Source organism: Camelus bactrianus, chromosome 34 (genome assembly GCF_048773025.1).
Source record: "Camelus bactrianus isolate YW-2024 breed Bactrian camel chromosome 34, ASM4877302v1, whole genome shotgun sequence".
Lineage (NCBI taxonomy): Eukaryota > Metazoa > Chordata > Mammalia > Artiodactyla > Camelidae > Camelus > Camelus bactrianus.
In genome coordinates this window covers 17649099-17676122 of record NC_133572.1, presented here as the reverse complement: position 1 = coordinate 17676122, position 27024 = coordinate 17649099, and the positions used below count along the sequence as shown (strand labels likewise).

General features: G+C 41.5%; 1 protein-coding gene across 19 annotated transcripts in view; it reads right to left on the bottom strand.

The window, feature by feature from the left end:
- Nucleotides 1-27024, bottom strand: part of PPFIBP1 (PPFIA binding protein 1) — a 153590-nt gene that overhangs the window by 40167 nt on the left and 86399 nt on the right. For 6 of the 19 annotated variants that reach the window (XM_074357518.1, XM_074357516.1, XM_074357517.1 and 3 more), the window contains 4 exons: nucleotides 14102-14200; nucleotides 11294-11499; nucleotides 1213-1299; nucleotides 27-140 (listed from right to left, as the gene is read on the bottom strand). In XM_074357518.1, the coding sequence (XP_074213619.1) occupies nucleotides 27-140; nucleotides 1213-1299; nucleotides 11294-11499; nucleotides 14102-14165 (471 nt within the window). In that variant the 5' untranslated portion in view covers nucleotides 14166-14200. Of the gene's footprint in view, nucleotides 1-26; nucleotides 141-1212; nucleotides 1300-11293; nucleotides 11500-14101; nucleotides 14201-23720; nucleotides 23859-27024 lie in introns of those variants that run through there. The other 13 variants (XM_074357513.1, XM_045510354.2, XM_074357514.1 and 10 more) reach the window with 7 other exon arrangements.

Here is a 27024-nt window from a genome sequence, read left to right as displayed (position 1 = left end):
GCCTCGGTGCTGGCTCCCGCACGTACCTGCTGCAGCATCTCTTCCGTGGCGTTCAGCTTCTCTCTGTGCTCTTCGAGGCAAAACTCCAAATCTCGAATCTTCTCCCCCTGAGCCTCTACCTGGTCTGTTAACACACTTACCTGTATTTAGAGCAAAACACTGTAAATGGATGAGGAAGAATGTGGGTGCCACTGCAAATGTGGTTTCTCTGCATGGAACAAAAACTGGGATGATGGTACCACTCACTGGGTTGTAAAGGAAGAAATCTGAGAATTAATAAGACACCAGTCCTTTGCACTCTTATGTGATGCTTATTGGTCTGAAGACTCCTATTTAATTTTTAAGAAAGTTAGGGCCGTTTGGGGACGTGTAACACTTTACAGGGTAAAACCATTTCAACTGTTTATGAGAAGGAGCACGTACACGAATTACCTTTTTGGGGGGGTGGGGAGTAGGAGGTAGTATTAAAGACTGAGAGGAAGTGGAGTTACTATTTGAAAGAGAAGTTATCAAGGACTTTTCAAGTTTGCCACTTCACAAAGAATAAAGGAAAGAACCCAGGGAACCCAAATTCCATGAGATCTTTCATGGAAAGTTCCCCAAATGTGGTCAAAAGCCCAAGAGGAGCCAATGGTTGGTCCTTCATCCTCAGTCAATAAGCTTTGGTCCTTTTCGCCAAAACACCCAAGCAGAAATATGTGTCAAGGAGTTAAAACATCATGAAGAAGAAAGCTCAAATTTAGCCTACAAATAGGACTTCACTACACACTCTGTGGTTTGTTTTTTTTTTAGCCCATGGTATCATTTTTAAAACTGAAAAATTAAATATATATTCAGATTCAGAAATACATATTCCTTTTTATGGAATAGATACATGAACACATATATATGTAGAGTATAAAGTCAGAATTCATGCTATGTATTTTTTAAAAACCTGATTGTCAGAAGATCAGGTGACACTGTGCCTGTCATAGGACTGGCCCTTGAAGAGCTGAGGCTGCCTAAGGGTGGCTCACTCTAGACTGGGTGTGGACACCCTTGTTCTGCCACAGTCCCCACCACTCCCTGGTGTGCACAGACCGCCTACAGCGCTTATTTCCATTAGCAGTCCAGCTCCCGTAAGAATCTGAATTTGCCATCCCAATTTAAAACGGTCTCTGTAAGTATGTCATAAGGAAAAAACAACCAGCATTTTAAAAAAAAATCACTTGCCTGAAGAATGAGAGATTCTTTGTCATTTTCTAAACGTGCTAGCCTTTCTTGATATACATCTCCGTTCCCGGGTAGGTGTCCATTCGTCTGAAAAAGAAATAACATGGGTATAGGCCGACCCTCTTTAAAACGGAACTCTGGTGGGTAAATAAAACGTGCATGTGTTTTCACTCCCAGGAACCCGCACTGAATTCAGCCCAGCCGTGTCTGCCACTGACAGGCAATATGAGTGTGCAACGTGGTTCAGTTACCTGAGAACGGGTAAGGCAGGCACATTTGGCATTTAGGCATGTTTTCACCAAAATAAACAACTTCTCATGAAGCAGAAAATAACAACCCAGAAGCAACAGTGGCCACTGATTGTCACTGACAGCGGATGCACACCTGGCGCCTGCCAAGCTTTGCGAGTGTGTAGTTGGACACAAACCTGCTATGAACCCCTGAGTGTCACTGATTCTGGGTGGGGACAGGCGGAATGACCTGGGAGGCCCTTCCATTCCTCCTCTCTCCTCCAAAGTCCCAAATCCAGGGCTGCAAATGCCTGCCTTTAAATGGGAGGCAACAGGGGCATCTTACCCGCCCCGCCCCTTCCTGCTACTCAATCTCCAAATCACAGGACGGATCTTCCCTTCCTCTCTGAAGCCTTTCTCTTTTCCCAGCAATGCTTTAAGCCCTCAGTCTGCAACGACTCCCCCTCACAGCAGTGACGAGCCATGCTCCTCAGCGATGTATCACTTTTGGTCCTGAATTCATTAACGTCTTGCGAGTTTGTCTGCTCATCTACCAGGACGCTGAGCTTCCAGGCAGAGCCTGAGAATGGGTGTCACCCTGCACCCTCCCCCACTGCCGGCCCAGCACCCTGCTTAGACTGCTGCTCACTCTTCCTTCTCCTCCCTTCTGCCCCTCTTTTATCAGATTTGGGTTTCTTTACAGATGGTACAAATGCCAAAGGAAGCACAGATTAGGAAAGGAAGTGCAGATTTTTCTTCCTCAGCCGTCTTATATACACAAGTGACTAAGGGAGACAGTGAAAAGGCTCACAGAGCAAACAACATAAAAACGTCACTTTGAAATTGAGTGGTATACGTGATGTGTCTCGTTGTCTCCATTTAAATAGTTCATAATCACATAATATGTAACCCCAGCAGAATTTCCCGATTCCTCATTCAAATACAACAGAAATGAGAGCCAGTGGAGCCCAAAATGGTCAGACGGGGCCACCCAGAGTTCAACCCAGGGAGCAAATCACTGCCTCGGATTTGACACCAGAGAAAACACACGCTGCACAGCCTCGCCGCCCAGGAGGCATGTGACGTGACAGCGATTATTGTTCCAGGATGAACTGCTTTTACTATTCCACCTTTCCAATTAAGGCAGTTTCTAGGATAAATTCTGGGAATAACAAAAGTCGTGGGAGGGGAAGGAAACAAAAACAAACAAAAACGGAACTTTAACAAAAAAGAAAATTGCAGGATGTTTCTCGTAAAAACGCAGGCATGCTGGATACATTTCCCACAAGGCCACAAAAGACTGTGAAACTTATTTAGTAAGCACGTGACTGTGTATTCAGGGTGGATAAAATTTGGAACACCAGCTCTTGGACCACATACCTGTACAATTAGCACAGCAGAATCCCATCCCTGTTGTAAACTGAAGTGCCCAGAATTAAATTACAAGCATCGGGGGAGTCTGATGGAGTGGCCGGGACGACTTCCATCCCCGAGGACTGCCACGAAATCGAAATTTACGTAACTGTTCTTGAGGACGGTTTTTTGGGAAAGAGCCTGGATTGTGTAACGCGCGTTCTCAATCTAAGAAAGTGCTGGGACTGGCCCTGCAGGGTTTAAATTCCTCACTTGATTATGAACATTAAAGGGCATCTGCTTTTAAAACTACGCAAGCGATGCTTGATAAACAGGCACATTTCATTGGGTAGGAAAAAAAAAAGCTTTCTGCTCAGGGAGGACAAAAAGTAAAAGCCCTCTTTCTTCTGCCTGCAGGAAATTACAGCAAGATTAGACGTGTTTCATGAAGCCACTGTTTATGAGATGAAAATAAACTGTTCTAAAACCAGTTCTGCAAAATTATATCCTTAAAAAAATACTACAAATTGATCACAATGAGCATGCTCTCATTTCTCAACACTGTATTGAGATTTACAAGCATTCATAACACTCAGGAGTGGTTTATTTTTAAACACTGAACGTCACTACGGGAACATAAAGCAGAAGACCCACCACTGGAATAGTTACACACTTTTGAAAGCATCGTGCTGACTTAAGTAGGTAAAGGTCTATTCATTTCACATGTTTATTTCTGTTTCTGCTAATTGGGCTACCTCAAAAATGTTAGAAAGAGGTAAATTCCATTAGGCAAATAGCCTACAGCTTCTATTCTTCTCCATCTCCTGGTCTGTATACCAGACCGCCTCAAACCTCCCCAAACCCAGCACGCTCCCCCACACTAATTCTACTCCTGCAGATTCTGCTGCCTGCCCTTCCCTTCTTGTTCCTCATTCCTTAAGGTCCACCTCGCCTGGGGCTTGGTCCGTACAGTCTTCCTTGAATCACCTGTTCACTCGTAAGTCAGTTACAGCATCCAGAGGAAACTTCATTACAGCAGTCGTCACACTGAACGGACTAGGCTGGACTTGGCCATGTACATGTCTCTTCCAGTAGACTCTGCATCCTGTGTGATACATTCCCCCTTTCCCTCTGACACACAGTGGGTGCTGAGTGAAGGAACAATGACAGGTGTTCAGTAACCATCACATGAATAAAAGAGGAAGGAATGTTTGGTTTGAACCTGGCCTCCTTGCTTCTCAGTAAGACTTTTTCTCACGATGTTTCCTCTACCACCTGGTGCGCACTCCCTGGTCAACCTCTAGACTAGCCCCTTTCCCCTCAAGCTTGCACTCCCTCTTCCTGCCACGTTTAAGAGGTGACCTCAGAGCCTTTTTAAAGGACAATAATTGAGGCCTTCTTGCATGAACTCCCTCATACACTTTCTTCTTCAATGCACAATATCACATATTGCCTCCCATGTCTTCCCTGTCTTTCTTCCTGCCAGTCTTGGGGGGGAACTCAGTCTTAACTACTTCCTAAAAGCGTACCATCCCTTGTCTACTTATTTCACTTGGGTCCAACACCACAATAAGGCATCTCACGCTCTGCTGTCCAAAGAGTCAAAGAACACGATGCTAATAACATCGGAAATCAAGCCACTGGGCAGAGGCAGCACCCCGCTCCCCAGTCCCCTCGCTTGACGTGGTGTAATTAGGGCAGTGAGGCCGTCATCCTCGTGCTGTAAATAATCATTGCAGGGCAACACTGCTACTATTCCGGGCCATTGAGCATCCTTCCAACTGGCCAGTGTCCCTATGTCCTACAGCACCTCTGAGTCTGGGTCAGTCTTGCAAACAGCCCACTTATTTTCCCTCCTAAATGTCCACTGCTGTTCAAAAGAGGAAATTTGACGCCAAGGCAACAAGAACAACCTCTTCAAGAAGCCTTCTGTTTATCCCAAGATCTCATCATCTCTGCTCACTAAGAATCCAAAAGGGAAATAAATCTCAGGTACGTTTCCTTACACCCAAAAAGCCCAATCCTGACCTTCTCCTAGAAAGACATCAGTTTATTCGGTGTTGTCAGAAAGTGCATCATTAACAACTATTTATACAAATAGATAAAAAACAAATTTCTTCTGTACAGCACAGGAAACTATATTCAATATCTTGTAAAAACCTTTAATGAAAAAAGAATATGAAAATGAATATATGTATATATATGTATGACTGGGACATTGTGCTGTGCACCAGAAATTGACACATTGTAAATGACTGTACTTCAATTAAACCAAAAAAAAAAAAAAAAAAAAAAGTAAGTGCATCGAAGACTGAAACTCAGAAAAGTATATACTGTCCTTTCCAAGTCAAGATGCCAGATGTGGTCAAGATCAGACTCTGGCTTTTGGGCTTTGTTTTTCTGGGTTTTCATTTTCTCAGGGCTTGTTTTCCAGAGACAGAAAGCATCTTCGTCACTGAACAGCCAATTGGAGCAAAAACAAGTGATCCAGAGCAAAAGAAACCACAGCAGTAGGATGGCCTCTAAGATTCACTTCTCCAAAAATGGAATGTCACCCGAAATGCTAGTGAGAGCAGCAGACGCCCATGTGCTTCCATCCACCAGTCTTACTAGAAATACTGGGAGGGAGCTTCCCTTGGAGTACTGGTGCCAAATTAAAACATTTATTGCCAAGATACAGTGGCTCTCCTGTTAGACAGCTAACGCATGGCCAGCACCTCCTCACTTGTGCATCCACGCCAGCACAGGGCGAGGCAGCAGACTGCTCTAGTGTCTCCTGGAAGGTTCCTTCGACACCTGTCTTGAGCAGGGAAGATGGGCTCCAGCCCCTCTTCGTCTTATCTCCATGCACATCACCATACTCCCCAAAGCTTCTGTGGAGGGGAGAGGGGTGCCTGTTGAGACTGCCGCATTATCCTGGTCACAAGTATCCTCCAACGTCCCCTGAGTTACTGAAGGTCCCTGGAAGCTAAGGCCCAGCTCCTATTCTGAGAGCACCAAAATCATTCATTCATTCGTTATTTATTCATTAAGTCCAGCTCTGTGACAGGATGAGCAAAAGAATCTCTTCCACTTTAGGAAGGGTCACTTGAGATCAAGAGAAAAACAAATGTCCCTATTTTTCCTACTATTTATTCCTTCTTAACTCACTTCCATAAAAGAACAGAGAAATCTTTATTTCATCCCAACGACTCCCAGTAGCCTGGGTTTCCACCGGAAGTGCTCCTCTCAATTGAGAATTCTGCTGACTTGGTCTATCTGCTTCCCTGTTTCTGTGGACCCTTTACATGGGAGTTTCCCAGAGGCCTGAGGGCAAAACAGGTTGAACTTCAGCCAGGACGTCTCAGTGAGACGCAGCCTCACCCAGATACTTGTGACCACATGCAGGGTACAATCTTAAGATGAACCTTGTTTGCCAAGGCTTGAAGAAACATTCCCTGGAGGCACACATGAAAAGAGAAGCTGTCAGAGAGCAGCGGGGATCAGGGAGGGGCTGTGTGGCTGAGAGTCAGGGACACGGGGAAAACAGCCAGCAGCCCCGGAAAGAACGTGCCCCGTGTCTGAACTCTACATAAATTATGAGCACTGTTATTTTTACAGCAACGTTTCAAAGAGGTCCATGTACCTCATGGGTTATGATGCCTGATTCGCAGTTATCACTTCCAGGATTTTCATTCACTTTGTTGAAAACAGTATTTTTGTAATTTCTGCCGATTTTGAGATTGCTTCGTAACTAAAACTGCCAAATAATCAGACATTTTAGGATTTCCTGCCCTGGTCAAGGTCACCATCCGCAGCTTTGACTACTGCAAAAAGCATTGTAAAAATGTTTTAGGGCAGCTCATCAAGTTAGATCTAAAGTAAACAAAAGCTACTTGCTTGGCTCAAACAGACATATTTTCCAATTTGCCCTCTTAAACTTTGAGCTTGATTAAAGAATGTAATTCTCCATTATCAATATTTGTGTTGACACATGACATTTCTCAATAAAAACTGAGAATTATACCTCAGTAATTGAACAAATGTACCATATGCAATAGATTCATCTTTTTTTTTTTTTTAACCACAGGAGATAAACTTTTGAGTCTTAAAAGAAACCTGTTAATTTCTAGAAGGCTACAGGTGTAACTCACCCGATTAAACAGGCTGCTAGTGTTACGATTTTCTTTTTTTTAATCCAACTTCCGGTCACATGAAATAATGAAACAGGCAGCAGAAATTAGTAGTGAAGGGATAACCTACACCCTGTGGGAAACCGGGGGAATCTTCCTGGCCTGGGCAAAATAATAATGAGAACCGCAAGTGCCCAGTTGCACTAACGAGAAGATTAGTATCAGTCAGTCTTAAGGACGTGCACCCTCAAGTCCACCATTAAACACGAATGAGACCTTAATTATGTAACTAGTATCACTGAAAGGTTTTTCTAAAATATTGTGGAAGCTTCTCCATCGTCTGAGAAATGTCTGTACTCTTTCGTCAAAGTGAAGCGAGTATGAATAATTTGCAACGTAGCCCCCCTTGTAACTGGAAGCAAGCCCTTGTTTCCCTCATTGCAAAGGGTTCTGTTCATTTCTTTCCCTCTGCTCTCCACAATCCATTGTTCAACGTTACCTTTTTGACAAACCATCCGCCAGGCTCACTGCTTAGCCCTCAACATACATTAGCTCCTGGGATCCTCACGACCCTGTGTGGCAGAAACCCTCATCCCCATTTTACGGATGAGGAAACTTGAGACCAACAACTTAAGAGAATCTCCCCAATCCCACAACCTTCTGAGTCAGAGCCAACATTAAATTTCGCGTCTCCAGAGCCGGCATTCGTAACTGCCAGGACACAATCCCGCCTCCGTTAGCATCCACTGCTTTTAATAGCAGGATGTCCTTCATTCATTAGTTTGATGATTTCCCTGTGTACGGCACAACTTGTTGGAGTCTGCATTTCTTCCATTCTAAGATGCCATCAAATTTTATCAAATTATTAATTCTAAAATTTTTGTTGGAGTAAAACACATGTAAAGTTTTTTTTTTTACCACCTTGACCACTTGGAAGTGTACAGTTCCGTGGTGTTAGGTACACACACTACTGAGCAATTGTCACGGTCAGCCATCTGCCCGACTGAAGCTCTGCACCCATTAAACATTAACCCCCCCGTCCCTCCCTCCCCCCAGCCCATGGCAACCACCATTCCACCTTCTGCCTCTGTGAATTTGACTACTCTAGGTACTTTACTATTAAAAAAAAATCCCATCTAAAAACGTGTACATTATAATGAGAGGAAGCAGTATTACCAGCAAATCATTAAGTTGTTTAAGTGTAAGGCTCTCTCCCTTTTGGATTCTTGATGCTGCCTGGGTTCCCTCTGGTTCTAAAATTTAAGTCGGCCACAGGCTTGGCTCTGACTCCTCATGTCACGCCTACACCTTTATTATTCCCAACACTCATTCCCACTCTCCCCTTCTCGCTTTGCCCTTTGCCATTTTCCCTCTTTTATTCTCTCACTTTTTAAGTCCTTGAGAAAAGATACAGAATTTGGAAGGACTGGGATCAAGATGAGGGGACAGAAATAATACAGTTCGGTAGATATACATAAGTTCAACCCAAAAAACTTACCTCTCTGGACCCACATCTAGTTAACGTTTTTACTATGGTTTTTTTTTTTTTTTTTTTGGATGAAAACTGAATCTTCGTATGGTGTAAAACATTGGTCATTGTGTGGATACTTAACTTTAAAATGTCATATATTAAGATCGAGGGGGGGAGGGTGTAGCTCAGTGGTAGAGTGTGTGTCTAGCATGCATGAGGTCCTGGGTTCAATCCTCAGTACCTCCTTCAAAGATAAATAAATTTTAAAAATCACTTTCCCCCTAAAATTAAAGAAAAATTATTTTTAAATAAATTATTACAAAGTTGATTGGATGATAAACAGAACTTTAAATATACAGTTTTAAAAGGCTTAACAGTCACCAAGAGAGGAAATTTAAAAAACAAAGATTGAGAGCAACCAAAAGCACAAATTAACAAGCCATTACCCATCCAAGGAATAAACTGAACACAATAAATGACTTCAGTTCACTCAAATGTATATATCACTTTCCCATTCCTAGAACATCTTTCATCACAAATAGTTACTGACCCCCTACTACATGCCAAGTGTTGTTCTAGGCACCATGGATACAGTGGTTTGGTTTGGTTTGGTTAAATACAGGCATAGAATCTCTGATTCATGATGCTTCCATTCCAGTTGGAGAGACAGAAAATACATATAAAAATGGCAGATACGAAGTATGTAAGAAAGTGGGGAGTTCTAAGAAAAAACAAAGCAGGGAGATGTACTATGAAGAATAAATATGTGAAATGCTAGATAGGGTGGCCGGGGAAGGCCTCACTGAGAGCACAACTTTTAATACAAGGAGAATGCAAGAAAGCTAGCCATGCAGCTATCTGTCCAGGCAGCGTGAACAGCCAGTGCAAAAGCCCTGAGGCCAGTTTCCCAAGCATGTTTGAGAATCAGTGGGGAAGCCCATGCACCTGACGTGGGAGGAAAGAGGAGAAGTACAAGGAAACAAGAGGTCAGAAAGCAGTGAGGAGCACGTCCTAAAGACCAGGCAATCCAGGGAGCACTGTGGCTTCCATCGCTCAGAGAGCTGTGACTATCCCTGGAAGGCTCAGACAGGACTGAACAACACGAGTTATGTGCGGGTACCATCATCACCACTTTTAATCTGCTCCAGATATACTTTAACAGAAGAGGCTGAGCATATATTTAATGGAAATGTTTTGGACACGAGTAAAAAAAATCCCACCACAGTACCCTCAAGCCATGGCTGCCACTGGCTGCCTCTGCACGCGGGCTCGGAATGGGTTCTTCTACCAGGGGTAAGTCCCTTCTTACTACGTGCTGAATGGTCAGAAAAAATACAGAGTAAAGAAGGGGTGAGAGAGGAAATAGCCTAAGGAACACGGTAGGAAATGTCTGATCTCAGAGCATGAAGCAGCTCCCCAAAGAAATCAGCAAACCTGGATACCTACACCTCTGTAGAGGAGAAGCTTGCAGAGCAACTATAAAGCACAATAATGAGGCATCGTGTATTATAAAAAGTAAAATATCTCTAACTGTCAAGGTCGCATAACTACATCACCACTAGACGATGGAACGTACTGTCCACACCTAGAAAAGGGAGGGATGCTGGCTGGGAACGTAAGAACAGTTAGCCCAGGACTGGTTGGACCACCAGTACTTCTGTCACATCACACGAAAATGTTTTAGCTGTACGATGTACTATTAAGGTTCCCAAAGCAAACAGCTTACGTTTCCACCGCAGACCAAAAAAATAGATCTTGGTTCTTTCATGCAATTTTCACTAGCTTTTATATAAACATAATTAATTAATAAGCTTATTAATGCATTTCCTGAAAACTTGAGCATCCTTTAAAATACTTACAAAATAAACATGTTTTTAACATAATTAATAAGCTTATTAATGCATTTCCTGAAAACTTGAGCATCCTTTAAAATACTTACAAAATAAACATGTTTTTCTGTCTTTTTCTTTTGAATGTTTTTATAACATTCTTTAGATTTTATGTGTACACATACTAAAAGCATAGTATTTACCATCGTGTTCAGGGAAAGGGCAGATCTGCCAAGCCGTCAATTTTCAAGAAGGATGCCTAGAAAGAGGCTCATTGTTCAGTGAATAAGAGCACCATTTAAAGCCCAATCCAGTGCTTAGCTCATGCACTGGAATTGAAATGACTGCCACAACCACTAGATGGCGCTTGATATCAAATACTGCTACCAACCTCCTTTGCTATTAGAAGCATTCATTATTCACTGTACTTCCTATTTCGAATTGCTACTGGGTCCTTTTACAGTAACCTTCCCAGTGTTACCAGGAAAGCATCTATTAAGTACAAAGCTCTTTCCCTTACAGGACTATATGTTTTAAGACACAGCAGGTCATTCAAGCACAACTGAAAAGTTAGTCTACTTTTATGGGTAAAATCAGGTGACCAGTTGACACTCATGAAAGGCATAATATGAAATGCACAATGAAAGTGTCGTTAACAATGCCTTTCAAAAAAACTATCCTTAGAGTCAAAGGGGAATCAGGATCTCTTAAGGGATAAAATCAGGGCATACTAGTTGCCCTATAACTGATTTTTCCTGTTCTGATCAACTACGCTATGTTCTAAATTTTGGAACAAGATTCACCATAGCATGTACAACATCAAGAGTGAACCCTCATGTAAACTATGGGCTTTGGTTGATAATAATGTGCCCATGTTGGTTCATCGATTGTACCAAATATGCCATACGGATGAGGGATGTTGAGGGTAGGGGAGTGTATATGTGTGGGTGGGGAGGGCTATGTGTGAACTCTATTTTCTGCTCAATTCTGCTGTGAACCTGAAACTGCTCTAAAAAAATTAAGTCTGTTAAAAAAAAAAAGAACAGAATATTCATGGCATGGGACTGGTAACGTGCAGACATCTACCATATGACTCTGGAGCCATTCGATGAGCGTTTCTGCCGTCGAGTCGGGGATCTGGCACCTCAAGCCTTCCTTCTCATCTGTTTCCATCACCTCCAACACTCCGCGCAGGTCTTCCACGAGGTGCAGAGCTCGCAAGCTTCCCATGAATGGGGACGTGGGAGACTGGCAGTCGAAAATCCCATTGGAATATTCCAGGGCCTTAGAACCTAGGTTTACAAAAATTCACAGAGAGAGCAATGGAATTTATGTCAGATGATATGCCAAAGCTGAAGGTGGCAAGCAAGTCTAGTCACAGCGAGGAATGACCAAACAAGGAACAGGGAAAAGAGAGTTCAGTCACGCACACCTCTCCAAGGCATAGTTATTTGGTGCAAAAATAAAAACTATATACTTGATGATAAATATCAGAGGTCAAATACCTAACAGGGAGGCCAGCTGTGTGGCGTAGTAAGAGGACGGTGGGCTTTGGTGCAGAACGTGCTGACCTCAAAGGAACAGACGCTAAGAAGGCAGCACATCCGTTTGGGTGGAGCCGTGTATTCCTCAAAGCACAAATTTTAGAAATCATAAAGTTTTTAAATTTCCCCTAAAGAAGTTGCACATTGATGTACAAACTGCATGGCATAATTTCAAAGGGAAGAGGGCCAGTTATCCCAGGTAACTTACCAGAATTTAATCTCTTAAGAAGCTCAACGAATTGCACATGTACATTTGTGTATGTATGTGTGAGCGTGTGTGTATAAACAGTTTCCACCACGGTTCTGTTTGCAGCCTATCATCAAATGCCCTTGCTAATGTTCGCTTCAAAAAATAGCTTTACGACCATTTTTGTTTTCTATTACTCATGGATAGTAAGCATCAAATATGCATACTAACTCTTTGTACTTAAATTTCAGTACCTATGACATTTAGGCCGTCACCTCCTAAATCAGAAGGTCTCACAGCTGGATGAGACCTGCGAACCAACATGTAAGTTCTCTCTCCAGTTGGCCATGTGACAGGATCAATGCTAACAATGGGGAAAGGAATTCTCGTTCAGCTAGTTCACTCCACTGACATTCCTCATGCTGGACCCAACGATCTGAACCAAACATCTACCAAACTGTGATGGTGCGAACCACTGACACGCTACACTCAGTGCTAAGTGCCAACTGAGTCATGTAAACCGTCTGAATCAACCCTCGCAGGAAACTCCGTAAAGCTGAGATGGGAACTCAGAAAAACATAAAGTGAAAAGAGTTATGTCAGGAGGCGGGAGGAACAGAAAAGCAGTAAAACCCAGACAGACTCTGCTGTCTTCTTCTAGCAGTTTTAACTATTAGGCTTATCCGATGATGTCGCTGACAGTGCACAAGCCCATGGTAACCCTCTACCCCGTTCAGTCTCCATCAAAACAAAGTGGCGAGAGGGGAGAGATGTGCATTTAGAAAACTTCCCCAACGTCTGTAGTCAGTTCTCCTTTGCCTCTTAACTCAGCTGGAGAATTACTGATGGCAATTTGGAAATGTAACTCTGCCCACAAAGCTACTGGTCAAATTTATGACCGGGAAAGCTAAGCAGCTGGGCCAGGACAGCCACACCCCGGCCCGGTAGCTGGTAGAGGCCAACTGCATGCTGACCCCGACCATCAGGTTCCTGCGTGACAACCCCACCCGACAGCCCATTCAGCCATCTCCTCACTGTAATGGGCTCCGAAACACACTCTGGAGACAAAACACACACTGGGACCTGAGACCTTAGGTAGCCACCACTCCTGGGAGATGGTGAGGGAGCGAACGGGCTCACCTACATGAGTCAGTCACCTCGGCCATGGAGACAAAACCAGGAAGGGACGGTCTATTGCGCTGCTGAAGATTCTTAACAAGGAAGTAAGATGATCAGACTGGGGCTTTGGAAAAAAGATTCTGGTGGTGCGGAAAAGGATGGAGCAGAGTGGGAAAGCAGGCGTGTCGGGGACAGTGCATGAGAGGGTTATTTAGATAAAGCAAGACAGTGGTGGCAAAGACAGGACAGACTTGAGAGAGAAAAAAAGGGAATGGCAGCATTTGGGAGGAGGTAGAATTGACTGAATTTGCTTAACTAAATGGGGAACGTGTGGGACAGAAGTGTCTAGAATGGCTTAAACTTCTGTTTTAGGAAACTGTATGGATGGAGGACTATGAAATTAGCCAAGATAAAGACCACTAGCTGGGCTTCTGAGGAAGGATAATGACACTGATGCGTCTGTAGGACATTTCAGGGCCGATACCTGGATGGCTGTTAAGAGACAGGGACCTGAAGCTTAGCAAAGAATTGGAAAAATAAACAGATATGAGAGTCATTGGTGGGAAAGTGAATGTTGAGGCCAGTGGAACAGACTAGAACGTTCCTGGATACTGGGAGAGCAGTGTCTCTCAAAGTGCCACCCACAGACAAGCTGCACCAGAATTCACCTGACATGCAGATTCCGTATCCTTGATCAGAAGCCTACTATGGTACTAGAATTGTTGACATTTTGAAATAAAACTTAAGAATAATTCTGGTACAGGGGGTGGGTATAGCTCAGTGGTAGAGCACATGCTTAGCATGCATGAGGTCCTGGGTTCAATCCCCAGTACGGCCATTTAAAAGAAAAGAAAAGAAAGAAATAATAATTCTGATAGAAATTGAAGAGAGATAAAGATGAAACCGTGGGGAACCTAAAGGCGTTGGAAAGAGCCAATAAATGAAAATATTAAAGTGGACACATAGTAAAAGAGTTGTAATGAAAAAGCCAAGAGAGCAAAGTAAATGTCACGACTGCGTCTTTTAGAGGATGCAGATTACTACCTGCTATAATACCATCCATCTGCTCCAACGCCGCAGCCAACATGTCACTTGCATCACTCATCATTTTGCTATTTGTCAAGGGCAAATTCCAACCTCGATCTGAAAAAAATAACAATGTTATCGTCACATCCTTTAGACGACACATGCTTCCTGGCAGGTAATGATAACTCTGCGTCAAGTTATGACTCCACCTAGCAGTCAAACAAATATGGAGAATTTCTGAAGTCTTAGAGCTGAATTAACTGAGTCATTAAGAAGCTGTGGCCAACCGTTGCCTGGCTACTGTGCTGCAGGACCCCATGCCATGCCGGGTTAGTTAATAGAATAAGTGTGATTCAGTCCCTGCACCCGGGGTTTCGGCCCCAGGAGGATGGTTTCCATGCTGCACTCTGTACAGCTCTAGGTCTCTGTGAGGGCATCGGGGTGGTGTGGAGCCTTGCTGAGGGCCACGAGAGATCCAGGGTATACAAGACTTCCTGCTTCTCTGCACCAGCCCCACCCGATCTCTGCTCTCTTGATTTTGCCTTTATTTGTTTTTTTCTCAATAAGGACTTACTGGAAGATTTGTCTAGGAAAATGGTGCAGGAACATTTATACTAAGCACACACACATCTGCTCACATTTTCCAGTGTAACAATAGCCACCATGCACTGAGTGCCTATAGTGGTTCCTGCACATTTACATCAGTTATCCATAACCCTTTATCATGACGGCAACTCTATAAAATGTGTAAATTCATCTCCATTTTGTAAAGGAGAGCAAAAATGTCTGTTGATTTTTTTGCCTGTAAAGACAGCAAGTAAATATAACAAAAAACAGTTTACAAAGACCAGTTTTAAACCTAGGTCTGTCTGATTTCTGCTATTCTATTGAATTTGTTTATCTGATCCTATCTGAAAGATGGATTTATACTGAAATTGTGTCACAATCTACTCACTCTTTTACCAGTTAAAAAATAAATTGAAATGATCCTTGACAAAAAAAAAAAAATTTGGTCATTAACAGGAAAAAGTCAAATCATGTGATTTTCAATATTAATGAATACATTTTAGGTACCAGCTAAGCCCCCCTATAAATTCTCCCAACAGGCCCAAATAAAGCTACTTTGCAGATACTACAGTAGCAAATATCTGGGAACTAAAGGGTATGCTGTTTAACAGAAACCTTTGCCCTCTGTTTCTAAGCAACCAGATCTCACCACTTTATTTTTACAAACATATTTACAGTTCTGATAAACGACTTCTTGGATCAGTTCTTCACTGTGCGTCCACTTTAACAGAATGCCATTTAATCATTGCAAAATCTTACTTTGTTTTTATAGTTTTCACAGATTTCATCTGAGAATTTCCCAGAACTTTTCTCCCTTCAGAAGGTATAAAATAGCATTACCATTTTATGTAGAAATACTACAGTACAAAAATAACCAGGGCTTGTATTTACAGTCACCTAGAAATAAGGGGGTTAACAAGCTAGGTTATGAACCTAGGAGTTCTCAAAAATTTACTTGCACAATTGGCAAGTATACAGTCCAAAGAGCTGGCGCACACATTTAATAAGCACACTTCAGGCTGAAAAACTCAAAACATGAAAACTGAGGACATAAAGGATTAAGCCAAAGAGTATTCAGTCCCTGAATTTTATATAATTAAGCGGCTTGCATTCCCCTTCATTTTAAAAGTTGCACTTCAAAGAGCTCTAGATAGATGTTAATATATATATATAAGACAGATGTGTATATTATATGTAAGATAGAGGCATACATATATTATAAGATAGAGGTATATATTATAAGATAAAGGCATATGTAAGATAGAAGCATATATATTATAAGATAGATGCATATATATATGGGGGAAGGCAGAGATACATGCCAGGCTTAGCTATAAACACGGGGAATGCTAATAAAATAATGCTCACATTAGAAAAACTCATCACCTCACTAAATGAAAAAAACAAATAATCCTCTTCGTTAGCAACTGTATTTTGTATAGAGCATGAACACGTTTTCAAGAAAGAAAGGTAGTTATCTATTTCTTCTCTGTTCTGTTCAATGAACCTTTCAAATGCTATGACATGGAGGTATGAAAACCTAGGCTCTGCTTTTCAAAGTGTTGGTGAAGAATCAGTTTTTTAAAAAATTTAGTTTGTTAGACACCAAGTCTTTGTTTAACATAATAAAAATATGATGACATTAAATTGTTACAAAAGTTTATAAATACTTACCCTGGACCTCTATACGTATCACACAGTAGCCTATGTGTAACAGTAAGGAGAGACAGACAGCAAACACAGTGAACAAGTGTGAATATAATATGGCGCACGTGGTAGGTGCTAAGGGAGAAAAACTGAGCAGGATGAAGGGGTCAGGAATTTGACGGGGTTTGCAAATTCAACAGGGAGGTCAGGGAGGATGACGGATTCAAAGGCCAAAGATCTCTTTAATAAATTAAAAGTAGTTAAATACAGGTGGTAGTTCAGTGGTATTCCAAGTATAGAATTCTCACAAATCGATTAGAAAAAAGGGAGGGGTGAAGATATGGACAGACATGTAACAGAAGAGGAACCATTTTGAAGAGATGCTTAATGTTATTAATAGCCAAGGAATTTAAGACAACCATGTGATGTCATTTTAAACCTACTCAGTTGGCCAAAAAAATTGATACTACCAAGTATTGTAAAAGGATGTGAATTCACAGAATCTCTTACAGAGTGGTAATGGGAATGTAAAACGGGCTAAAATTAAACATCCACATTCATTTTCAATCTAGCAATATTTACACCAAGGTATATTACCATGAGAAATATACAAATGTTCATAGCAGGACTTGCCACAAGGACAAAAACGTGGAAACAACCCAAATGTCCATCAACGTTAGAGGAGATAAATAAACAGGAATGTTTATGCAATGCAATTACAATTTTCAAAACAAATTAAAGCAATATATGTGTAGTATGGACAAATCTATGCAATATAATAGCACATAAAACAGAAAGTCTCTGGTAAATTCAGCAAGACTTTTTGTTAAGTTAAAACAATTAAATAGAAATATATAAATACACATAATATATATTAGAAATACATATAGATTCAATGTAACTATACAAAAAGAAAAAGGGAATGATAATACGAAATTCAGGATGATGGCTGCCCCAAGCCAGGGATGCAGGGGGATAGACTAGGAAAGAAAGGAAGCACATTGTAAACCTGGGAAAGAAGAAGCGGCTTAATTAATACAAGAAAAATAATTTCCAATCAAGAAGTGTTACCAGAAAGAAAGAGGGATTATTTTATAATGATAAGAGTCAATTCACCAGGAAGTCCTGACAATCACAAATGTTTCTGCAACTAGTAACAGAGTTTCAAATTACATGAAGCAAAAACTGACACAATTAAGGGAGAATTACACAAATTTAGTCCGTTTATATTTAATGTAATTGTTGATATTGACAGATTAAAGTCTACTGTCCTGCCATTTTTTTGTTTGTTTGTTTGTCTTATATACCGTTTGTCCTCCTTTTCAACCTTCTTTTGGAATGCCAAAGTACGGAAAAATCCAGTAACAATACAGATTTGAGCAACACTATCAACCATCTTGACCTAATTCAATTTATAGAACAAAACGTCTAAATGCAGAATAAACATTCTTTTCAATTCACGTGTTACATTTACCAGGATACACCATGCAGATAGGCAAGGCCACAAAGTAATTCATAGTAAATTCCAAATGGGCGTTAAAAGAGTACACAGAAGAAAAGGCAGCCCAAAGTGGTAAAGTACTAATTTTAAGAATAGAATTTCCATATGTGTTAAAAGTCTGGCTTGAGCTGTTTAAGAGGCAGCCTTACTTTGTGAACATCTGTGTTGAAGAGGCTATATGTCAATTTTCATGGCTGGATGAAAGTATTTTTTAAAATAGAAAGGCTAAATGAGAAGGTTTCAGAAAATCCCATGCTCTGTAAAGATTTTCCTGTATCCTCAAAAACATTTCCGAGAGGAAGATTCCCCTGGGCCACTTCATGTACTTAATACAATGGAATATTATTCCAAGACAATGGAATTATTACTCCACAATGAAAAAAAAGATTGATACAGACGATAATATTATGCTGAGCCAAAGAAGACAGACATAAATGACTACGTACTGTGTGATTCCTTTTATTTGAAATTCAATAAAAAGTATGTATGTACAGAAAGTGGAACAATAATTACTTGCAGAAAGTGATGAATAATTGAAGGAGATACTGGGAACTTTCTGCTCAATATTTTGATGGAGGTGTTGGTTATACCAGTTTATACATTTGTCAAAACTCATCAAATTGTGCATTTAAGACGTGTGTATTTCACTGTATATAAATTTCACCTCAAATTTTAAAAATAAGGATTGAAAATAGTTGTTAGAAATTAGAAATGAAACAGTATTTTTAAATGAGCCAAATAAATAAATGGATGGATATAAGTAGGATATACATGGCCTTAAAATAATATGTTGTGAATAAAGGATAATAAGTAATCCAATTATACGTGCCTGAAGTCCAAAATGATACTCAGAATATGCAGCTTCCTTTGTTCTAATTCTTTGCTTACCCAGAAGCCTGCCAATTACAATTTCGTCTTCTGGGTGGATAAAACCATTTAGAAAATTAAAACTTTAACGTCCAATAATTCTCACAAGAAATCAAATGTATTTCTGCCTTCTAAGTACTTAATGCATACTTCTTTGAATGACTTGCCAAAGGAAAAGGCACCAGAAAATATACAACAGAGGATTTGAGTTCAAGGTCGTAGTTCAAACTGGACAAACCCTTATTTGTTGAGTGATATCAACAACAGATCAGTTCTGCCTGCAAGAGTCCTCAGTCTTGTGGTTTCCTATTCCAATGGTTTATAAAAATAAGTTCAGAAAAGTTCTAGGAAAACAATCTCCTGGGGATAACATTCATATATTAAAGTAAGGTCAAACAAACAAACAAACAAAAAAATCAAGTAAAGCATGTTTGGGGTGTATTTCAAACTTGGTAAGGACTCGTTTAGAACAGATATGAATATGGTAAAACAGCAGGGAAAGTTCCAGCAACGGGTGTGGTGGCCATAGGGCTGGCAGAAAACCACACTTTTTACAGGATTGCTAACTAACTGATGTTTTAGGTCAGGCCAGCTGCCCAACCTCTCCCTGAAGAAAGGAAGAAAGAAAAGAGGAAGGAAAGAAGAGAAAGAGAAAGAGAGAGGAAAGAAAGGAAAGAGAAAGAAAAGAAAGAAAGAAAAGGAAGAAAGAAAGAAAAGGAGAGAAAAGAGAAGAAGGAAAAGAAAGAAAAAAAAAACACTAAGAAAATTAGAAAGTCTGTTTCTAAACAGTGGTGAGAATGACTTTTGTTCTAGCTTTCTCAGCTTTCCTTGGGTAAAATGTTTAGGTTTGAAAGGGACCTTCTAATTTCGTGAGGTGTGCTAAGACATTTTAAAGAAGAAATCCCTCCTGTGGAAGACAGGGTGTTTACAAACATTCAACCAATCAACCAAGGTGGCGGTGGAGGGGGTGCCATGTGGTCATTTTGAAAACAATACAGCTTCATATAAATTACCCACAGATCTCTCACCAATTTCTTCCCCCCAAGAAGCTCGCTAGGGATGTCAGTGCAAAATGATTTCCCATGGAGGCAGCAATACAATCGTAACAAAGAAATGTCTTAAAAAACTGGAGGAGGAAGTATTGAGTGGTTCTCCAGGTGAGGGGCCTGGCCAGCAGCGGCATCAGCATCTCACCTGTGAGCTCAGCTAGATGTAAATCCTTGGGCCAACACCTTCTGAATCAGAAACCTGGGGCCCCTGGGTTTTAATGAGCTGCCGGCGACTCTGAGGTGCACACCGTCCGGTGCTGGCGCACAGGAGGCCCTCCTTCCCCTGGGACAAGCCCTGCCCAGGTGAGGTGGGACCGGCTACCAAAGCAAACAAGGGCAGAGCTCCTCTCCCCAGCTCCGACTTCTTACTTCGGATCCAAAAGTAACAGCTCTGAAGAGGCAACTCAGATTTTAATCCAAAATATCTCTCCCTTTAAACTTCAACTAAGTCGGGATGTCTGCAACATTTTAAGATTCTTATGCAACCCTCCTTCCTGGTTCTCTGCTATGTATCTGTCATCACGTATTTCCTCCTCTCCACTGTATTAGTCCAAATCCTTTTGCCTCCAGTCTCCTCTGACATCCCTAGAAAATTAATCCAGGATCACTTGACAAGTACAACGTGGTAAGAAGTGGGGGTCGGGGGTGGGGCAGGGGAGGTGCTGAAAACAGTAGGGGTGGGGACGCTGGCAGCAGGGGTGATATCCACGGTTACAACACACGTGTAGGAAGTTTGTCAAACTGTAAAAGTAAGTATAACATTGGTGACACAACTGGAAATTTGAACATTATGCATGTGATGATATTAAGGAATTATTTTACATTTTATGTTATAATAGTTGTCTTTTTCTTAAAGGGTTCTTATTTTCTAGAGATGAGCAAAATATTCATGGATGAAATGATATGACATCTGGAATTAGCTTTAAAATGATAAAGGAGAAGAGTTAATAAGGGTAAAGATAGAGATGAAACAAGCTAAGCCACAATTTGATCATTGTTGAAGAGGGCGGATAAGCACGTGGGCCAACATGATACTATTCTATCTACATTTTTATCTATTTGAGCATTTCCATTATAAAACATTTAAAAATCTTCATCCATATCTTCAGCTTTGTCTTTTTTTTTTTTTCAAGGGAGGGTTATTAGGTTTTATTTTTATTTATTTATTTTAATGGAGGTACGGGGGATTGAACCCATGACCTCGTACATGCTAAGCACGTGCTCTGTCACTGAGCTATATGATTCCCTCCTAAATTAGGTTTATTCATTTTTGGAGGAGGTACTGGGTATCGAACCCAGGACCTTGTGCATGCTAAGCACGCGCTCTACCACTTGAGCTGTACCCTGCCCCCCATATCTTCAGACAATAGGACTTTCAAACAGCCTTGAGCATGATATAATTGTCTTGAATATTTTTCTATCATAACCTTAAGCATATGAAGGGCTCCCCAAATATTTACAAACCAAATAAGAAAATACTTGTTATTTTAACCACCTGCAAAAACATAAACACACGCTCAGAAAATGGAATAGCCTCTCACAGAGAGCTGTTAAGACAGAGCATAAACGAGGGCATACTCATGACTGCGTATTAGTAGAAGTTCCTTCCCTCGCTTACTAAAACGGAAAGCCACAAAAGGTGGCAAGCATTCAAATAAATGAAGCAGCAAGGAAAACTGGAAAAAAAAATAAAGAGAAATGAACCTTTCGGCTCTATGCTATTAATACTTAGGAATGGTAACAAAAAGGGAGTTGATTTTAAGAAGTTCATTACCATAAGCCAGGATCATCTACTTCTTGAATAAAATGCTGCTGCTGCTATTTGAAAAACTGATGTGCATGAAATGTCAGTAAACTTGAAGATGCTGGGATAAACTGAAAGAACGTCACACTTCTCTCTACCATTATTAGCTATTGATACCACTGCACAAAATTATGGATTTGCCTAAGGTCACTCAAGAAGGGAGTCCCAAACCCAAGTATACCTCTCAACAGGTTTTTATCAAACCGCTGGTGTGCCCTAGCTAGGGTCACCACCCGTGACCTATCTCACACGATTCTAGTCCAAATTACATACTACCTCCAGGTCACCCACCCCTGCCTGCCTCTTATGCTGGACGACACACCCTTCTCTGAGCACACTCTGCTCCCTCACCTCTGGCTGTCGCTTCCCTCCTGGTACCACCCCTCCGAAGCCCTGGGATACACACTTTCAAGACCCAGCTCAGGCATCCTTTCCTCCGAGGCCCTGGTTACCCCTCCCAGGGCATCCTGGGCATGCTTCCCAAGAGCCCTAATTTTACACTATCTGTCTCCTTGACTAGGCTGTGAGCTCCTTGAAAACGGAGACTGTATTTCTGATCTCTGCATCCCCATCATCTCACGTGATAGACAGCAAATGCTTACGGTACAAATGCGTAAGCCCCAGGGGTTCCTCAAACATGCACGCTTTCATGCCGTAACCACTCTACCTCCTGCACACTCTGTTCTGGCTAATAGTGTGAGCTTCCTCTTGGCTGCACAGGCCAGAAACCCATCTTCTCACCTTAACTTTAAGATAAATTTGGATCAGTCTGATCACTGCCATCACCCTCGCTGGCTACAATCCCATACAGTGAGTTTTCACGCTCTTTAGAAGGTAGGTGAACCAGATCATGATGTTACTTTGGAATGATGTTATTCCGACGAGTTTGCAAACTTAATTCCTAATATGATGGAGGAGCATCAGGGGGCCTGAGCAGGTTTCAACTTCTAATATTTCCATCCACTCTTACCCTCAGCCCTACCCTTCTCTTCTTTTTAGGTCTTGAAAACCTGGAGACTCCTCTCTCTCCTGTTTTCCTCCCCAGGTCGGCCAACCTAGCCTTCACTAGCCAAGACGTGAGCAGTGTTCCAGCGAAAGGAAGAGTCGCAAGCCTCTCACTTGAAACCAAAAGCTAGAGGTGATTAAGCTTAGTGAGGAGGGCATGTTGAAAGCCAAGACAGGCTGAAGGCGAGGCCTCATATGCCAAATAATTAGCCAAGTTGTGAGCGCAAAGGAAAACTTCCTGAAGGAAATTAAAATTGCCACTCCAGTGAGCACACGGATGATGAGAACGTGAAACAGCCTTACTGCTGCTAAGGAGAAAAGTTGTAGAGGTCTGGAAAGAAGATCAAGCCAGCCACAGCATTCATTCCAGTCAAAGCCTAATCCACAGCAAGGCCCTAACTCGCTTCAATTCTATGAGGGCTGAGAGGTGAGGAAGCTGCATGAAAAAAGGCTGAAGCTAGCAGAGGTTTGTTTATAACATTTAAGGGAAGAAGCCGTCTCTATAACATCAAAGTGCAAGGTGAAGGAACAAGAGCTCATGTAGAAGCTGCAGCAAGTTATGGAGATGGTCCAGCTCAGATAACTCCTGAAGGTGGCTGCACTAGACAACAGATTTTTCAATGCAGATGAGACAGTCTTCTCTGAAAGCCACCTAGGACTTTCATAACTAGGGAGGAGAAGTCAATGTCTGGCTTCAAAGCTTCAAAGACAGGCAGATTCTCTTTTTAGGGGCGAATGCAGCTGGTGACTTTAAGTTGAAGCCAATGCTCCTTTGCCATCCTGACAATCCTAGACCCGTCACAATTGCGCTAAATCTACTCTGCCTGTGCCCTCTCGATGGAACAACAAAGCCTGGATGACAGCACATCTGTTGACAGCATTGTTTACTGAATATTCTAAGCCCACTGTTGAGATCTACTGCCCAGAAAAAAAAAAAAAAAAAAAAAAAGGTTCCTTTCATTTCATTGACAATGCACCTGGTCACCCAAGAACTCTGACTGGAGACGTACAATGAGATGACTGCTGTTTTCATGTCTGCTAACACAACATCCATTCTGCAGCCCATGGATCAAGGAGTCATTTCAACTTTCAAGTCTTATTAAGAAATACTTTTTGTAAGGCTGTAGCTACCAAAGACAGTAATTCCTCTGATGGATCTGGGCAAATTAAACTGAAAACCTTATGGAAAGGACTCACCATTCCAGATGCCACTAAGAACATTTGTGATTCGTGGGAAGAGGTCAAAATATAAACATTCAGAGGAGTTTGGAAGAAGTTGATTCCAACCCTCCTGGATGACTTTGAAGGGTTCAAGACTCCAGCGGAGGAAGTTAACTGCAGATGTGGTGAAACAGCAAGAGAAGTAGAATTAGAGGTGGAGCCTGAAGATGGGACTGAACTGCTGCAATCTCATGATAAAACTTGAAGGGATGAGGAGTTGCTTCTTGTGCATGAGCAAAAAAACATGGTTTCTGGAGATGGAATCTCCCCCTCGTGAAGACGCTGTGAAGGCTGTTGAAATGACAACAAAGGAGTGAGAATATCGCATAAACTGAGTTGATAAAGCAGTGACAGGGTTTGAGAGAATTCCAATTCCAAAAAAAGTTCTGCTGTGAGCAAAACGTGCTATTGAACAGCACTGCATGTGACAGAGAAATCATTTATGAAAGGAAGAGTCCATTGATGAGGCAAACTTCATTGTCTTATTTTAAGAAACTGCCACAGCCACCCCAACCTTCAGCAACCACCACCCTGATCAGTCAGCAGCTGACAACATCTCACTGAAGCAAGACCCTCCACCAGACCAGTACACACGTCTCGACTCGCAGGAGGCTCAAATGATGGTTAGCATTTTTTTTTAGCAATAAAGTGTTTGTGTTTTTTTAATGACGGTATGTACATTGTTGTTTTTTAAGACACAATGCTATTGCGCATTTAACAGACCATAGTATAGGGTAAACATAACTTTTATGTGCACTGGGAAACCAAAAAATTCCTGTGACTCCCTTTATTGCAATATTTGCTTTATTGCAGTGGTCTGGAAACAAACCCACAATATCTCCAAGCTATATGTCTGTAACTTGAACTACTTATATGTTTAATTAAATGCATTTCAGCAGCAAAACACATACAATTTCTGATCTACTGCTTTAATACAGCAATAAACGCTGTAACATTTTGCCCTAAAGTTTCATAGTTTGTCATTCATACAACATGGCCCAAAACATACTGTATTTAAAAATGGAAGAATCGTGCCAGCATACCAAATTGACTGGGAAGAGTGGTAAAAATTGTGGGCTTGGGAACAGTTTTGTACCAAAATAAGACTGTAATAACTTTTAAAACTAAACTGGTAGACAATTTCTATTTGTTTCTATCTCAATTGAGTGTCAGTTACAGTCTTGGCTGTGTAGTAAGTGGAGGGTCAACATTTTTTTTTCTTTTATAGCACACATGCCTCTAGCCATAATCAGCAGGACAAATATGTTTTCTGCTGTTATAGGAAGAAAAAAAAAGAAAACGAAAACCAGAGCCCTGAAATCATACAGCTGAAAATACAAAATATATTCTTAACATTGTTGTGCAGTATTAAGACATCAAAAGACACATGCAAATTTTGTACAATTAATGAGTACTGAACCAAGTGATAATAGGTCATAATGGTTTTTTAATAATATAATTATTAAGTTATTAATATTTCAGGTCTGTGTGACTAGCACTAATTACTTCAGTGGAAGATGTGGTTAAAGGGGGGGGGGGGTAACAAGAATCAGGAAAGCGAGGCCAAAATTTATTTCCCAAACCCAGGGGTTGGCTGACTACAGCCCGTACGCCAAATCTGACGGGCTGCCTGTTTTTGTAAACAAGGTCTCATTGCGCGCACAGTCCCACTCATTCGGTTCTGTAGCTGCTTTCACGCTACAACAGCAGATTTGAACGGCTATAATCACAAAGCCTACAAACATCTACCATCTGGCCTTTTGCAGAAAAGGTTTCCCGACCTCCGCCCCAACACATCCCTCAGCCTCCAGAAAGTAGTACACAGACCCCTTTCCTATTTGCTCATTTGCCCACTGACTGCACAATGTTTATTGAGAACATTATATATCAGGCCCTATTCTAAGTGGTGAATATATTGATGATACAGCAATAAAAAAAAAAAAGAAAGAAAGAAAGAAAATGGAAAAGAAAAAAAAAGTAAATGAAAAGTAGTTGCTCTGATGAAGTATCTGCTCTAATGGCAAGAAACCATAAACAAATAGATATATGGTAGATCAGATGGTGATAAACAGTATGGGGAAAACAAAGCAGGGAAGGGTGATAAATACAACATTAGCTTACGACCTATTAAGCACTGTTTTCAGTGCTTTTCATGTATTAATTCATTAAATCTTCACAATAACCCTACTGACATGATACTTACTCCTCTTTTATAGGTGATAAAACTGAGGTACAGGAAGGGGACCCAAGTCATACAACCAGAATGGATTTGAAGCCAGAGCCCACGATCTTAACTGCACATTCTGCTGGCTCTTTGTGCAGAAAGGGAATGGCAGGGAGTTACAATTTTAATATGGTGATCAGGGAAGGTCCTACTGATAAAATGACAATGAACAAAGCCCTGAAAGAAGTGAGAGAGAAAATCAGATGAATACACAGGAAGAGCTTCCACGTAGAAACAACAGCCAGTGCAAAGGCCCTGAGGAAGGAGAGCTTCAGGTATCTGAGGTCAGCATGGGGAGAGGAGAACGGAGGAGGGGAATTTACATAGAGTGAAATGCACAGATCTTAACTACACATTGTGATGAGTTCTGACAAGCGCACACACCCTCTAACAAGATACCAACATTCCTATCACCTCGTGCATGTTTTGATGAAAAAGATAACAGAACCTGATACAGCGTTTAGGAAAAAGAAAGGATTCAAGGCCATGGCCCAATCCACAGAAAGATGGAGTAGCCATTTACTGAGGTGACTACCCGCCCACTTCCAACCCAAACGTGACAAGTACTCCTTCCACCCACCAAAGGAAGCAAGAAGAACTATGAAACTATCCCCCACGGAGAGTCAGCCCCACCAGGCTTTACACGAATGAAACCAGCCTTTACACGAATGAAATGACATACACGAATGTTTCATTCGTGTATGTCATGGCAGAATAGCCAAGGGAAATCCACGACCACAGCATCAAGCACTCTTTTTTTTTAAAAAAAAAACCTCTACCACCAGGTACCGTATGGAACCACTGGCTATCTCTACTAGATGCTGTACTTGGCTAAAGAAAAGGAACGTCTCTGGCAGGTGGGCTCACTTGACTAGGTCCACAGAATGTCGTCTCTTCCAGACTGAGCTTTTTAAGAATGAAGGTCCCACACTTAATAATTTCTATACCAAGCTTAGCTCAGGACATGGTGCTCAACAACGGTTTGATGAAGAGATGAATGGCCGTCTGTTTACATCCATCAATCAGAGTCACTCATTAATCACCACCAAACATGCT